General features: G+C 39.2%; 1 protein-coding gene across 1 annotated transcript in view; it reads right to left on the bottom strand.

Moving 5' to 3' along the window:
* Positions 1 to 3,745: 3,745 nt before the first annotated feature.
* LOC106082961 (TWiK family of potassium channels protein 18) overlaps positions 3,746 to 17,543 on the bottom strand; it is a 221,478-nt gene continuing 207,680 nt past the window's right edge. The window contains exon 6 of the mRNA XM_059366847.1: positions 3,746 to 5,350. Within this exon, the coding sequence (XP_059222830.1) occupies positions 4,647 to 5,350 (704 nt within the window). The 3' untranslated portion in view covers positions 3,746 to 4,646. The remainder of the gene's footprint in view (positions 5,351 to 17,543) is intronic.

Below are 17,543 nucleotides of genomic sequence, written 5' to 3'. Positions count from 1 at the left end.
CAACATGTAGAAAATTTTCATAAATTTTACAGACAATTTTTTTCCAAAAATTCTCGGAAATTTTGTTCGAAATTTCAGGGAAATTTTTCCCAAAATCTAGGAAATTTTCTAAAGTTCTAGGTTCTAATTATGTTTCTTTAAATGTTTCTAAAGTTCTAGGAAATTTTTCACAACATGTAGGAAATTTTCATACATTGTATAGGCGATTTTTTTTCAAAATTCTAGGAAAATTTTTTAAAATTCTATTAAAATTTTCCTAATTTTAAGGAAAATTTTCCAAATTTTAAGGAAATTTTTTTAAATTTCAAGGAAATATTTCACAAATATGTAGGAAATTTTCTTAAATTTTATAGGCAAATTTTCCACAAATATGTAGGAAATTTTCTTAAATTTTATAGTCAATTTTTCCAAAATTCTAGAAAAATTTTTCAAATTTAATTGAAATTTTTCCAAATTTCAAGGAAGGTTTTCACAACATGTAGGAAATTTTCATAAATTTTACATGCAATTTTTCCAAAATTCTGGCAAATTTTGTTCGAAATTTCAAAGAAAATTTTCCAAATTTCAAGAAATTTTTCCAAAAATCTAAAATTTTTCCAAAGTTCTAGGTTCTAATTTTTCACAACATGTAGGAAATTTTCATAAATTTTATAGGCATTTTTTTCCAAAATTCTAGAAAATATTTCCAAATTTCAAAGAAATTTTTCCAAATTTCAAAATATTACAAAGTTAAATTTTCTAAAATTATAGAAAATGTTGACACAATTTCTGAGAATATTTTCCAAAAATATTCTCAACTTGGAGGAAATTTTTCCTAAATTTTAGAATTTCTTTCCAAAATTCTAGGAAATTTTTCCAAAATTTAAAATAAAAATTCCAAAATTCCAAGAAATTTTTTGCCAAAATAGAATTTCTTGAAAACTTTTATAAGGGATCATATCTCAATAGGACCAGAGAACAAACATTTTTAGAAAATGTTTAGAAATTTTTTCTCTTAGGACAACATTTTTGGAAAATTTTCTGAAAATAACAAAAAAATTTTAATTTTTCTTAAAGACAATTGTGATATCACAGTAGCGACAGATCAAAGCCTCTGGTGGGAATAAAATGCATAACTCTCGCACTTGTAATGCTAGTAACGCTACTAATTTGGCTACCCGGGCGCTTTAGATTAATTTTCAAAGAAATTTTCTCCAAAAATAAAATTTTTAGGAAATTTCTGAAAGGAAATTTTGTCAGATATTTTACTAAATTTGCCTAAAGACAAAATTTTAACAAAATTTCATCAACAAATTAAATTAAAAAAAAACTGTCTCTTATAACAAAATTTAAAAAAAAAAAATATTATTTTAGGCTTTTGCTGGGAAAAAATTCTGAAAATGTTATCTAAGAAAAAATTTAAAAAAAAAATTTCATGGAACACAAAAAAATTAAAAAAAAATTCTCTAAACACAATTTTTCAGGAAATATTCTTTTAAAACTTTTCAATAAAGATCCATTTTCTAGAAAAATTGATTTTATATTAAATTTTTCACCAGACAAACTTTGTGGAAAAATTTTAGAAATTAGGACCTTTTTTTAAATTTCTATTTTCCAAAAGCTTGATGATTTTCCCACGATTCTCCACGGACATTTTTCAAAGTTTTTAGACAATTTTTCTAAAATTCTAGCAAATTTTTCCAAAATGCAAGGAAATTTTTCTAAAGCTCAAAGAAAATTATTTATCAATTATAGGAAAATTTTTCAAAATTCCAAAATATATTGCCATAATTTCTAGGAAATTTTTCTAAAATCTTGAGATGATTTTCTCACAAATTGTAGGAAATTTTTCTAAATCTCTAGGAAAATTTTCCAAAATTCTAGGAAATTTTTCTTAAATTCTAGGAAATTTTTCCAAAATTCTAGGAAAATTTTCCAAAATTTTAGGAAAATTTCCCAAAATTTTAGAAAATTTTCTTAAGTTCTAGGAAAAATTTCCAAAATTATAGAAAACTTTTCAAATACTAAAAAAAAGCAAAAAAATTCAAAACTATAAAAAAATTTAGCGAAATTGAGCTCTAAAGACAAATTTACCGTGAAAGTTTCTGTACGAAAAAAAAAATTAAGAAAATTTTCTCTAAAGACAAGGTGTTTTTTTAAAAACAAAGTTTATAAAAAATTTTATCTCAAGACAACTTCCGAAGAACATTAAGGGCCATACTTGGTTTGTCTGTTGGAGACCAAATTTTTGCACAATGACTTCTACCATTGTGCAAAAATTTTAGCCAAACCAGATAAGAACTGTCCCCTATAAAATTTTATCTATGGACAAAATTTCACATTTTTTATAGACAAAATTTTAAATTTTTTTTCAAAATTTTAAAAATTTTCTCAAAATTTAAAAAAAAAAATTTCAAAATTTTCTAGAATTTTTTTTAATTTTTTAGGATTATTTCGTCATTTGCTATACTCTTTGCTTTATGTAGAGTATACTGGCTCTTGGTGTGTATGGGTTATCACATTATGTGTGGGTGTCCCACAGTATTTGCTTGAATCCCTCTTCCTGTTTTTCTTTTATTTTAATTGTTGTTTTTCTTTATCCTACAGCAATTGCAGTTGACACAAACTAGAATAGTAGCACAAGAAGAAGAAGACAAGAAGAACTAGGAAGGAGTAGACTGACAATATTTTGTTATGTGTCCCTCTATGCAGGTCGCATGCAACTTGTCTCACATTGTTCAAATGTGTGACAATAAAATGTTGGTAATTAGTGAAATGATTATTGTCATAGGGAGCAGTGCAGCACAACAAGTTTCAGGCCAATGGCCTGTTGGTGCCCCCACCGCAAACATGTCTTGGGGCTATGCTTGTCTTAACTTTATCCTGCTTATTTTAGTTTATTTGTCTCTTACTCTCACTGAGTCGCTCTCATTTCCGAAATGCAATTAAGGTCATTTGGCTAAGAATAAAATCTAGCGGTTTACCGTTGTTGTCACTTCGATTTAATTGTACACAAGTGCATCGTTCTAAGCCAAAAGATGCTGAAGACATTTGAAATTGTTGAGCAATTTCAATCATTTCCTTGAAAACCGCAGCAATTTTCAAAGGACCAACCGAAGGGAGGTAGAGTGTGAGGCGTAGAGAAATGTTTTGTGCTCTAGAAACTTGCAAAAGGCACAACGAAATTCAGGAGTCAAAGTGAAGTTATATGACAATCTCCAAGTCTAATCAGTTTAACCAGAGGAATATTTAAGTCATTTATTGTCTTCAAAATCTGCAAAACCGACCGTAGATAAAAGAATAATGAAATTTTTGTCATAAAATCAAAAAAATTTCAATGTGTGTGTGTATGTGTGTGATGAATAGTTTAAGTCGTGTTCTTTATACAAAAATGATTTAAATTTTCTAAGTTTACCGCTAAGTAAATCCCTTCACCAAATATTTACAGTTGATTAAAACTAGCCTACAAAAAATTAACTTACTTGGCTAAGTGTTTGAGGATGAAGATGATGATGATGATGGGTAATGTTGGAATGTGTTGGTGGTTGTGTCTTGCCCATGGACCAGCAAACAGTACTTGCTGGGTGAGTATGTGTAGGTGTTGCTGGATGATTGATTTTTTTCACATTTGACTTTTTTCACTTAAAATTTAGTCTAAGAGTTTCTAGGGGAATATGTTCACACTTAATTGTCCAAAAAATATTTAAACACTAATTTAAGAGCTAGAGTTTTTATTTAGAGTTTTGGGTTTCGTTTTTTTTTTCAAAAAAATTTTTTTCTCATTTTTTAGCATTTTGATACAGTCGCCTTAGTCGTTTGGTTTGTTGTGGGGGGGAGGGGGCTTTTCTTACACTTAGAGCTTACACACGTATCACATCGCCAGGCTGGGATTTGCTTTTCAAATCTCCCAGACTGCCATCTAAGGAATTACGCTCACTACTGGAGCCTGCCGCATCCTGGTCGTCGTCGTCGTCGTCATCGTCATCATTGTTGACGGCATGATGGCCCTGATGATGGTCCTGTGTGGAGGAGGCAGCCGCCGCAGCACTCAAGGAGAAGACATCATCACTGGAGGCAGCCGTATCGCTTAGTAAACCGCTAAGGGTAGGTCATCTCAGCGATTCACGTCACATAAAAACATCACCCCCACCGCCTACGCCGTGGCCTGCAGTCGCTTTGCGTGGTGTGGTGGGCACACCATGGGGACACGTCGAGCCCACCGAGGTGTTCGGCAGCGGTGGCACCACCATACCCTTGGACTCATCCTCGAAGGTGACCATCTTCTCGCGCGGCTTCATCACTATCTGAACCTGGGGCGGTGGTGGCGGACCACATATCAGTGTTTGCGGTGGTCCCAGTTGCAGGCCATGCGGCAGGCCCATGCCGGTGGGTGAGCAGCGTCGGGGCGGTGGCAGGGCCAGATCACCCACACCCGACAGATTAAATTCACTAACACTGCGTGGCACAAAGTACTCAATGTGGTGCTCCGGTATGCCGGTGGATCTTCGTATGGGCGTATTGCGCTGGAAATTGGAGTTCAGGGTGCGTCGCGGCAACGAATTATATTGGGAGAATACATGCGCTGGTCCAAAGAACATGGTCTGATGCTGGCCCATTGTGTTGGGCCCAACGGCGCTGCCTGCAAGCAGGTCAGCGGTGGGTCGTTGTCAGGAGGACTTGGGTGTTACGGCCACCGAGACCAGTGACACATCATCCGATTGTGGCATAACATGGTCCTGCACACTGAAGCGACGCAGCCACATCAGCAGCTCTGTTTGTATCAAACTAAAGCACATGGCCACCACCGCCATTCCGATGAGGATATAGCCCGAGGCCAAGTACAAGGTCAAATTGCCCGAAGGCGTCAGCTCACCAAAGCCTATGGTGCCCAGGGAGGTGAAGCAGAAATACAAGGCCTCCAGCACACTCCAGTTCTGCATTTTGTGGAATAGCAAAGCGCCCGAGGTGATGTAGCATATCAGCACCATGACACATATCGAGATGGGCACACTGGGCGAGCCCCCTGTAGGCCCACAATGTTTTGACATGGGTCCATACTGATGCGAGGGCAACATTTTGCCCGCTTGAAAATGTTGTGCGGATTTATTTTTGTGTTTTCCTCCACCATCGCCGGGTAGCTTATTCTTGTTGCCCACCCCAGAACTGCCACTGGAATTTGAGCTATTGCCACCGCCGTTGCCATTGCTTACAGCACTTTTCGAGCGGGCCTTGCGAAATAGGCAACGCATGCCCGCCGACAGGCCCTCACCCATGGCCGAGAGATACAGCAACACTATGGGTATGCCAAACAGGGCATACACCAAGGCAGCTATGCGGCCCCATTGAGTGCGTGGGGAAATGCCACCATAACCTGTAAAGACACAAAGAGAGACCAAAATAAGTTATTACAATCAATTCCAAGAAGATTTATGAACATAATCACTGAGTTAAGGGGGGAGGGGAAATGGGGCTCAGGCAACATCAAATTCTAATCAGCAGTCTGCTTTTGGCGACAAATGACAGACGAAAAGTAAAGTTCAATGATTGCAGAATATGGCTAGGCAGAAGGATGTCGTTAAGCACATGCGTGTGATTGTTGAAATTTTCATTTACTCTTTGTCATCGACATGTCCAAAGGCCTTTATTTGGGTAGTCAACCCAAAATCAATGGCAGACTGCCGCCGCCATTGAAGCCGCAGCCCACATCATGGCTCCCTTCCTCAACAGAAGACTTTGTAAAACTCCATTGTCACTTGTCCAAGTAGGCCCTGAATTACCCTAGGACCACAAGAAATGACTTAAATCCTAGTACTGTAATTTTGTGGCCAGCCATGGCATGGCATGTGTTAATTCGCATTGTAGACGTTGTCATCGCCATCGCCATTGCCATCGTCGTCATCGTCCATAGGCAAAGTAAACATTTGCGGATAGAGTCATGGTTTCACCGACCTAAGAAGGCATACAACACCTCTTACCCGGTTATGCAGAGAAGCAAAACAGCAGATTTATACCCGAAGCAACAAAAACTCTATGTATGACATGTCCTTACCACCACACTCGCCGATTTACCCCCTTACACCCATGCCATGCTGCGCCCATAAACTAGGCAATCTTGCCTGCATTTGGTGTTGTGACAGCAGACAGTTTGCTTCTTAGTGGCTATCCTTAAGCCTGTGGTCAATTTAAGCTTTATTCGTTTTGCCATTTCGACAGCAGGCGGGCAAGCACTCTACACACTCCCACTCCCACCCCCACCCCCACCATACACAAACAAACACAGTGGGCTAAGCCATGACTATGCAAAGATGATGACAAAGACTATGATAACAATTAATGACATATCGGCCTATTATTAAATCGATGTGAACACGATATTCAGATTTGATGTGTGTGTGTGGTGTGTGTGAGAGTTTGTCTTAAGTCAGGGATTACAGACTCAAAATTTGTCAGGCAAGACGTAAGGCGATTGCCAAGTATACTCAATGCAAAATTAAGGAAAGACAAGTATGATTATGCTGCCAATTTCAAGAAATCCCATAGGATTTTTAGAATTGAAGGCAAATTGATGGGAGGGAAATTTGACATTTCTTTATAAAGGAAAGGCAGACAATACTGGAACATTTTGCAACCCCTTAATTGGGGAATTCAAGTTCTTAAGGGCAAATCAAAAACAAATAAAAAATATTTTAAGGAATAAAAAAAACATGACAATTCGGTTGCCACTACACAAAATTAAACTTATTTAAATATAACAAGTAAAAGCATGCTAAGTTCGACCGGGGCCGAATCTTGGGAACCCACCACTAGGAATCTGTTAAAAATTTATACAAAATTTTGTTGAAGGGCATAATTTTATTCTACATACCAAACTTCTATCAAACCAGCAAAAACCTAAAGCTGCTAGAAACCTAAGAAGGATGATTAATGAGAGACCGGTGTACATGGGGGCTATATGAGATTTTAGACTGACTTAGGCCGTAATTGGCACAGTTGTTGGAAGTCGTAATAGAATACCGCATGCAAAACTTCAGCCAAATGGGACAAAATTGCGGCTTTCAAGGGCTCAAGAAGTCAAATCGGGATATTGGATTATAAGGGGGCTATATCAGGTTATAGGCCGATACGAATCTTACTTGGCACAGTTGTTGAAAGTCATAACGAAACACCACATGCAAAATTTCAGCCAAATCGGAGAAAAATTGCGGCTTGTAAGGGCTCAAGAATTCAAATCGGAAGATGGCTTCATATGGGAGCCATATCAGGTTATAGACCGAATCGGACCGTACTATTCACAGCTGTTGCAAATCTTACCAGAACACCTCATGCAAAATTTCAGCCAAATCGGACAAAAATTGCTGCTCCCAGGTGCTCAAGAAGTCAAATCGGGAGATGGGTTTATATGGGAGCCATATCAGGTCATAGACCGATTTGGACCGTACTTGGAAGAGTTGTTAGAAGTCATAGCAGAACACTTCATGCTAAATTTCAGCCAAATCGGAAAAAAATGCGGCTTCCAAGGGCTCAAGAAGTCAAATCGGGAGATCGGTTTATATGGGAGCTATATCACGTTATAGACCGATTGGGACCGTACTTAGCATAGCAGTTGCAAGTCCTAATAGAACACTATGTGCGAAATTTCAGCCAAATCGGAAAAAAATTGCGGCTTCCAGGGGCTCAAGAACTCAAATCGAGAGATCGGTTTATATGGGAGCTATATCAGATTATAGATCGATTTGGACCGTACTCGGCAGAGTTGTTGGAAGTCATAACAGAACACTATGTGCAACATTTCAGCCAAATCGAACAAAAATTAAGGCTTGTTAGGGCTCAAGGCGTCAAATCGGGAGATAGGTTTATATGGGAGCTATATCAGGTTATGGACCGATTTAGACCGTACTTGGCACAATTTTTAAAAGTCTTAACAGAACCCCACATACAAAATTTCAGCCAAATCGGGTAAAAGTTGCGGTTTCCATGGGCTCAAGAAGTCAAATCGGGAGATCGGTTTATATGGGAGCTATATCAGGTTATATACCGATTTGGAGAATACTGGGCACAGCTGTTGGAAGTTATAACGGAACACCATAGGCAACATTTCAGCCAAATCGGACAAAAATTTCGGCTTGTAAGGGCTCAAGAAGTCAAATCGGGAGATCGATGAAGTCGTAACACCACATGCAAAATGTCAGCCAAATCGGACAACAATTGCGGCTTGTAAGGGCTCAAGAAGTCACATCGGTAGATGGATTTATATGGGAGCTACATCAGGTTCTTGACCTACTTGGGCCGTACTAGGCACAGTTAAACAGAACACTTCATGCAAAATATCAGCCAAATCGGACAAAAATTGCGACTTCCAGAGGCTCCAGAAGTCAATGTGGGAGCTTTATCAGGTGAAAAGCCGATTTGGACCGTTAGTTTAGGTTAGGCTATGTTTAAGTGACAGTCTGCCATCAGATTCACTTAGACGTTTTCGTCCATTGTGATACCACAGGAACAGAAAAACGAAAAGCCTTCTAATTCCTACCATGGAACCATCCGGATCGCTTTAAAAAGTCTCAACTTCTTCGATGCCCTCACATCTTCTGCAAAAGTCGTTGCTGGCAACCTTCAGTCTGTCAGCATGTTTTCCAATTAGACAGTGACATGTCATGACGGACACAAAGACTGAGACGTCTGTTCTTGCCAGTGACAGCAAAGCGGTAGACCTCTTCAAGTCTAGAATAGGCCACATAGTTTTGGAATGCTCACAGCCCCTCTCTTTGTGAACATCTATCATTCGTTGTCCTTCGGGCCTGGTCCTAAAAACTTAGCTTACATGTCGCTAAAGGCGTACTCACAGATGCCAGTATCCCCGGCATATGTAGGGTAGTTCCTAGTCTCACAAGCTCGTTCGCTTTACAATTCCCTGGGATATCTCTGTGACCCGGCACACAGAACAGGTGAATTTTGAACTATTCACCCATCTTGTTGAGAGATCTGCAACAGTCCAGGGCGATGTTTTTGCTCAGAAATACGTTCTCCAGGGATTTAATGGCTGCCTGGCTGTCTGAGAAGATATTTATGCCAATCGTCGTAAAAACATTGTATCTTAGCCATTCCACCACTTCTTTTAATGCAATAAACTCCGCCTGATACACACTGCAGTGGTCGGCTTACCTTCTCGATACGACCAGTTCTAGTTTTTCAGAGTACACCCCAAAGCCCTCCTGCTTGTTTAGTTTGGACCCGTCCGTATAGAAGTCTATGTAACTTCTGTTACCAAAGACATCGTAGTTCCAATCGGTTCTATCAGGAATAGTGGTACAATTCTTTTTATCAAAAAGCGGCTCAGGAAGTGTGTAATCCACACTGCCTGGAAATATAACACGGTGTCCGTAGGCGCTACATGAGAACTTTCAGCAGCTTTCAGACCTCACAGCAGTGGTCGCTGCAATTTGTCTATCCACAATGTCTAGAGGCCTAAGATGTAGCATTAAATTCAGTACATCAGATGGTGACGTCCTCAGTGCGGCTGTGATGCACAAACAAACCATCTTTTGGATTCGGTTAAGTATTGAGCAGTAGGTGGACTTTTGAAGTGCCGTCCACCAGACCACAACACCATATAGCTTTATAGGTCTGACAACTGCAGTATATACCCAATGCATCATACGCGGTCTAAGCCCCCAACTTTTGCCAATGGCTATCTTGCAGGTGTATAGGGCAAGAGTTGCCTTTCTTGCCCTTTCCAAAATGTTGGATTTGAAGTTCAATTTCCTGTTCAGGCAAACCGCAGGTATTTTGCGCTTTCTGTAAATGGAACATTCTCTCCAATTCGACCAATTTTATAACTTTTTCTTGTTAATGGCAATATTCGAAAGTAGAGGAGACAAGAGAGACGTCCCTCTGCTGACCCATCTTTTTAGATCCACAGATCCCCAAGCCTGCCGTAATGCATCTGTTAGTAAGTAAGTTATTAATAAACTTTCTTACGGTAGAGTCGATGCCTAGAAACTCCAGCACCTTCATGATGGACGTGGGTTTTCCATGATTGAAAGCACTTTTAATATCAAGAAATGCTGCCATTTTATATTCCTTGACAGCGAGAGAACCCTCTATGTAGCCGACTAGGTAGTGAAGCGCAGTTTCAGTGGATTTACCTGTACCATATGTATGCTGCTGCCGCGACAGGCGATCTCCAAGGAACTTTGCCCCAATACATGTTTCTATCAACCTCTCAAGAGTCTTCAGCATAAAGGACGACAGACTAATAGGACGAAAATCTTTCGCCTTGGTGTGGTAGGGTTTTCCTGCTTTCGGAATAAAAATGACCTTCGTGTCCCTCCATCCCACAGGTATATATGACATGCTGATACTAGCAGAAAATATCTCCCTAAGCCAGGGAACCAGTCTATCAGACACAGCTTGTAATTCAACCGGTGATACATCATCAGGGCCTGGTGACTTAAAGGAGTCGAAACTACTTATCGCCCAAAGAATTTTTGGCTCAGACACAATTTCCCTAATGGCCGCCGACGAATGTATATCAGTGTCAACCTCTTCTAGAGTCACGTTGTTCGCTGGAGAGTTCCCCGGGAACTTATTAAAGTTAGGCAAGTGTGTGTCGTTATCAAAACTCTTTGATCACGCCACCTCAACACCATTGTCAAATTGATTAAGGAGCTCTACATAGCCAACGACTATTGAGTACGGTGTAGAGCACGCATTAAAGTTAAATTTGTATTCAATTGTTTTTGAATAAAAAATTTTCCTTAATCTCCTAATTGTCCCCAAATAATATTGGCTGTTCCATTTCCCGCAAAAATGAACCACTGTACAATGACCTTATAAAACCCTACCAAGAGCACATCATTATTATTTTAAGTAACATCTTTACATGGCCATGCAACCATATAAATATTGGATGAGCCTTATCTGCCATCCATCTTTCCCTTGAAGCAACTGCCCAACTCCCAAACTCCCACACAACAAACGCCCTGCACTCTGAGTCATAGAAGCGCACATCATAGAAGACATCTGGGCCATTTAGGCATTTGGGCATTTAGACATTACAATGTTCACGTATTGTCGCTTAGCAAAGTGTTGAGAATTGTGGAATTAAAAGTTTTGCACTTGAGGCATTTATACTCTAATAGCCTTTAATGGGATGCTAATAAAAAACATATAAAAATAAAATGAAACTCTATACAAATCAAATAATAAGTAAATGCACGATGCCAACAGAAATGGATGGACTGGAAATGGCAAAGAAATGAAATGAAGACGACAACGAACGACAACGGCAATGAAGATGAAGAACAAGCAGAGCAGACATTGAGTTGAGGCAAATAAAACCAACGAAAATGCTAAAGGACAACAACCCTTGAGCCCTCTCTCTCCCCCTCTGGCCAACAATGCTACAGAATGCTGCTTCTACTCCTACATCTCCTCCCTTACATTTAGCTCGATTAATGGCGGCGTTGAAGGGAACAATAACCGTATTTTTCTGCACCAAACAGTCCGAGTAAGTTAAGTTGGACACCCTTGAGAAAGATGAAAAGGGCCAAGAAAAAAGAAGAATTGGTCACAATTTTCTGCCTCATCCTTTCGTCTCTGTGTGTGTCTCTCTCTCTCTGCTCTGCTTAAAATGCTGTTGGCCAAACACTCAAAAAAAAAAACAAACCACACAAAAAGTTACGACAATTTTTCCGGTCCTTATTGGTTAGCTGGGGCATAACAGGCGTTGTAAACTTTTAATGTGGAAACTTTTATAATTGAGTAAAAATTGCAAAAAAAAAAAAGTAAAAACGGCAACAACACCATCAACGAATTTCTCTGCAAATGTCTGTAATAAAACTACACAAATGAATGTTTAACACTCATGGTTGGCCCCATCCACCACCAAACCACCCTACCCCCATATACTTAGTGGCCATTTCATAACAAGAGTGGTGTTTAGAAAGACAGAAATTCGAATGCAAAAATTTCGCAATATACGGTGATAGAAAATCGGTCAAATATCGGTCAAAAATTTAGGATTCCGACTAGATACAAAGCTCAAAGCTATTCAGAGCAAATTCGGCGTGCGACATCAAAGTCCGCGAGGATAACGGCTCAACTCAGCCGACTGATGGCAAACATAGGTGGGCCGCTCCCGAGCAGGCGCAGAATCTTAATGGACAAATGCAGTACAATCCTTCTCTATGGGAACGAAAATGGGGCCAGACAGTGCAGGCAGCATGCCGAGCAAAATCCCTGTTCTCGGCGGCAACAAAGGCCGCGAGGATAACGACACAACTCAGCCGACTGATGGCAAGCATAGGTGGGCCTCTCCTGAGCAAGCGCAGACTCTTAATGGAGACATGCAATAGCATCTTCCTCTATGGGAGTGAAATATGGGGCCAGACACTACAGGCAGCAGCGAAATCCCTGCTCTCGGCGAAAACAAAGGCCGCGAGGATAACGGCATAACGAGCAGGCGCAGACTCTTAATGAAGACATGCAGCATCCTCCACTATAGGAGTGAAAATGGGGCCAGACACTGCAGGCAGCTGCGAAATCCCTGCTCTCGGCGAAAACAAAGGCCCCGAGGATATAGGCACAACTCAGCCGACTAATGGCAAACACAGGTGGGCCTCTCCCAAGCAGGCGCAGACTCTAAAAGGTGATATGCTATAGCATCCTCCTCTATGGGAGTGAAATATAGGGCCAGACACTGCATACAGCATGCGGAGCGAAATTCCTATTCTCGGTACAGAGGACAGCGGCTCTTAGTGTCGTATCATCCTACCTGACAATGACGTATCCCGCAGCCCTTGTAATAGCCGAAATGGTTCCGATCAGTGATGTGTTCGAATCCTTGCAAGACCATCAGAAAAAATTTTCAGCGGTGGTTTACCCCTCCTAATGCTGGCAACATTTGTGAGGTACTATGCCATGTAAAATTTCTCTCCAAAGAGGTGTCGCACTGAGGCACGCCGTTCGAACTCGGTTATAAAAAGGAGGCCCCTAGTCATTGAGCCTTAAACTTAAATCGGACTGCACTCATTGATATGTGAGAAGTTGACCCCTGTTCCTTAATGGAATGTTCATGGGCAAAATTTGTAATTTGCATACTCCACTCTACTCTACTTTACTCTACTTTACTCTACTCTACCTCTACTCTACCTCTACTCTACCTCTACTCTACCTCTACTCTACCTCTACTCTACCTCTACTCTACCTCTAGTCTACCTCTACTCTACCTCTACTCTACACACTACTCCACACTCTACTCTACACTCTACTTTACACTCTACTCTACACTCTACTCTACACTCTACTCTACACCCTACTCTACCTCTACACTACCTCTACTCTACTCTACTCTACTCTACTCTACTCTACTCTTCTCTACTCAACTCTACTCTTCTCTACTCTACTCTACTCTACTCTACTCTACTCTACTCTACTCTACTCTACTCTACTCTACTCTACTCTACTCTACTCTACTCTACTCTACTCTACTCTACTCTACTCTACTCTACTCTACTCTACTCTACTCTACTCTACTCTACACTGTAGTCTATACTCATCTCTACTCTACTCTACACTGAAGTCTACTCTACACTCTACTCTACCCTAGTACAAGTCGCAGTTTTCATCCGATCGTCTTAAAATTTGGTATGTTTTTCGGCCTAGAGACGAAGTCTATTGAAATTGGAAAAAATCGGTTCAGATTTGGATATAGATCCCATATATATGTTCGTCCGATTTTCAGTCATACTGATACAAAATCATCATTTGTTAACCGATTCCCTCGGTTAACAAATGACCAGGAAGGATTTTTCTATGACTCTCGACATTACTGGTGAATTTCATAGAAATCGGTTCATATTTTGGATATAGCTCTCATATATATCTATCGCCCGATTTTCACTTCCAGAGACACGACAAGCGAATATATTGACCAATCTTTCCAAAACTTCGTACAACGCTTTCCTCGACGACTATCACAGTATCAGAGAAGTTTGCTCGAAATCGGTTCAGATTTAGATATAGCTCCCATATATACGTTCGTCCGATTGTCGGTAAAACTGCAATAAAATGGTTATTTGTTAACCGATTACCTCGAAATTTAGCAGGAAGGTTTTTCTCCTGACTCTCGACATTACTGGTGAATTTCATAGAAATCGGTTCAGATTTAGATAAAGCTCTCATATATATATATCGCCCGATTTTCACTCCTAGAGACACGACAAGCGAATATATTGACCAATCTTTCCAAAACTTCGTACAACGCTTTCCTCAACGACTGTCACAGTATCTGAGAAGTTTGCTCGAAATCGGTTCACATTTAGATATAGCTCCCATATATATATTCGTCCAATTTGCAGTAATATTGCAATAAAATAGTTTTTTGTTAACTGATTCTCTCGAAATTCTGCAGGAAGGATTTTCCTATGACTCTCGACATTACTGGTGAATTTCATAGAAATCGGTTCAGATTTAGATAAAGCTCTCATATATATATCGCCCGATTTTCACTCCTTGGGACACTGCAAGCTAATTTATTGACAAATCTTCCCAAAACTTCGTACAACGCCTTCCTCAACGACTGTCACAGTATCTGAGGAGTTTGCTCGAAATCGGTTCAGATCTAGATATAGCTCTCATATATATGTTCGTCCGATTTGCAGTAATATTGCAATAAAATGGTCTTTTGTTAAACGATTCTCTCGAAATTCGGCAAGAAGGATTTTCCTATGACTCTCGACATTAATGATGAATTTCAAGGAAATCGGTTCAGATTTAGATATAGCTTCTCATATCGCCTGATTTTCACTCCTGGAGCCACTGCAAGCGCATTGTTTGACCAATCTTACCAAAATTTTGCACAACCCTTTCCTCGACGACTTTCACAATACTCATAGAGTTTGCTCGAAATCGGTTCAGATTTAGATATAGCTCCCATATATATATTCGTCCAATTTGCAGTAATAATGCAATAAAATAGTTTTTTGTTAACCGATTCTCTCGAAATTCTGCAGGAAGGATTTTCCTATGACCCTCGACTTTTACTGGTGAATTTCAAGGAAATCGGTTGAGATTTAGATAAAGCTCTCATATATATATATCACCCGATTTTTACTCCTGGAGCCACTGCAAGCGCATTGTTTGACCAATCTTGCCAAAATTTTGCACAACACTTTCCTCGACGACTACCACATTAACTGAGAAGTTTGCTTGAAATAGGTTCAGAATTACATATAGCTCCCATATTGTTTGACCAATCTTGCCAAAATTTTGCACAACCCTTTCCTCGAGTTTGCTCAAAATCGGTTCAGAATTACATATAGCTCCCATATATATGTTCGTCAGATTTTGAGTAATTTGCAATAACGTCGTCATTTGTCAACCGTAGTTATTACAGTTTGAACATATTTGCTCATCGAGGTCCATCAAAATTGGTTCAGAATTAGATATAGCTTTCATATTGTACTTATAAGGTCGGCACCGCCAGACTTTTGTCCTTCCTTACTGGTTTTTAAATCTTATTTTTAGCTTTTTTTAAATATCGGACAGCCTAAAAGCAGCACTCTTTAACTATAACCTCTATTTGTAAATTTCAATGGTTTCATATTTTCCAACAGACAGATGGACAGACAAACGCAGCAACTATCTGACTGAATGGCACACAAATGAACACATTCCGAAGCACACCACCCATAGAGATGTGGTTTTGAAACTCTTCGCCCCCGCCTAAAGCCATACTCATATTTAATGCCTAACCCCTAATCGCTCCTCTCTTCTACATCCTTTAGCCATTCCACTACTGAAAAACTACTGCTAAAAGGTTATAAATATTTACTCAAAAAGTCTTAAACTGTAATCTGGGTTACATTTGTGGTGGTCAAAATAATCCCAGGCAAATGTCATTTAAGGACTTAAACTTTATAGCACTCATAGGTTATTGGGTGCATCGAAGTAATGTGCCTGTGAATAGGGTTAAATTCAATTGCAAAGAAAAAAAACTACAGCAAAGAAGATGATACAGAAAAAAAAAAATAAGTCCAAAAACCGAAATGCTAAAAGCATAGCTAACAGTAACATATAGTTGTGGTCATAGTCATTGCCATAGAAAGGGAAGGATTTAACCAAATGAAGGCTTATCATACAAATTGTATTTCATGATAGGAAAAGGTAGACCAAAGGCTGCACTGGTGACTCTCAGATAAGGTAGGAATGGGATTATTGGGATTTTAGCTGGATCCCCTAATTTACCCCATGTCCCAAAAATTAAGTTAATTTTTGGCACAAAGTTTTTCCCCTAGAAAAAAACCAAACCCAAACAAAACAGAGTTTGTCCCTTTAGAACTCATAGCAATAGGCTATGGCAGGATATGCATACAGGTTATCATGAGTTACATTTATATACCAAAGAATGTAATAGAATAGAAAAAATGTTGTAGAAATAACTAAAGTTTCTCATAACATAATCTTTAAAATATGGGAAAATGTGATAAATCTGATGAATGTTTATAGAAATCTGCAGTTCAATTATCTGAGGCAGTACCATACATCGATGAAAGCCAATGAGAGTGAAATTTGTTATACTAAAAACATTTTCAAGGAAAGTTTATCTAAGGAAAAATTCCACGAAATATTCTCAATAAAAACATTTTCACGAAATTTTTCATAATTTTTTTTATTTTATTATCTGAAGCAGAACATCCCACAACAAAAGCCAATGAGAGTGAAATTTGGTATACTAAAAATATTTTCTATAAAATTTTATCTAAGGAAAAATTGCGCCAAATATTCTCAAAGGGCAAAATTTTCACAAAATTAAAAAAATTTTTTTCATGCTATTTTCTACTTTGTTTACCCACCACCATAGGATGGGGGTATACTAATCTAGTCATTGCGTTTGTACGAGGGTTGCCTTATATATTTTTGGGACTGGACAACCCTTGTGTTGAAATCTACCAACTGACAGTTCTATCGTAAAGCTTGACAGTTTTGATTTTATTCGTACTCAAGACGTTTTGACATACGAGCGCTATTTGTGTTGTTTACAGTAACTTAAAAGATTCATCTCGCCCAAAAAATGGAATTAAATCGTGAACATTTTCGTGAGATTATTTTTTACAACTTTCGAGGTGGATTAACTCAACAACAGTGCATCGATGATCTTAACTCAATTTTTGGGCGATGAAGCTCCATCAAAGACCAGTGTTTATCGATGGTATGGTGAATTCAACCGTGAACGTAGTTCACTCCAAAACGAAATTTGTAAAGGTCGCCCAAAATCAGTTGTTGTTCCAAAAACCATTGATGCTGTTCGCAAACTGATATTGCAAGATCGTCATGTGGCCTATCGTGAGATTGAGACAACCTGGGGCATTAAAGGGGACCAGCATACATTCAATATTGCGCACAATTTGCCAATCGCTCCGAAAAGGCTCGAGGTGCTTCGAAACACGTCTATGACATGGTGACAGATCATGAATTGTGGATTTACGCGTATGAGTCCGAAAGTAAACAGCAATCGGGTGTTTCAAGATGGGCCAATTCCAACAAAAGTTGTTCGCGCACAAGCA

This window comes from Stomoxys calcitrans, chromosome 4 (genome assembly GCF_963082655.1).
Source record: "Stomoxys calcitrans chromosome 4, idStoCalc2.1, whole genome shotgun sequence".
NCBI classification, from domain to species: Eukaryota; Metazoa; Arthropoda; class Insecta; order Diptera; family Muscidae; genus Stomoxys; species Stomoxys calcitrans.
This window is presented reverse-complemented; position numbering and strand designations above follow the sequence as displayed.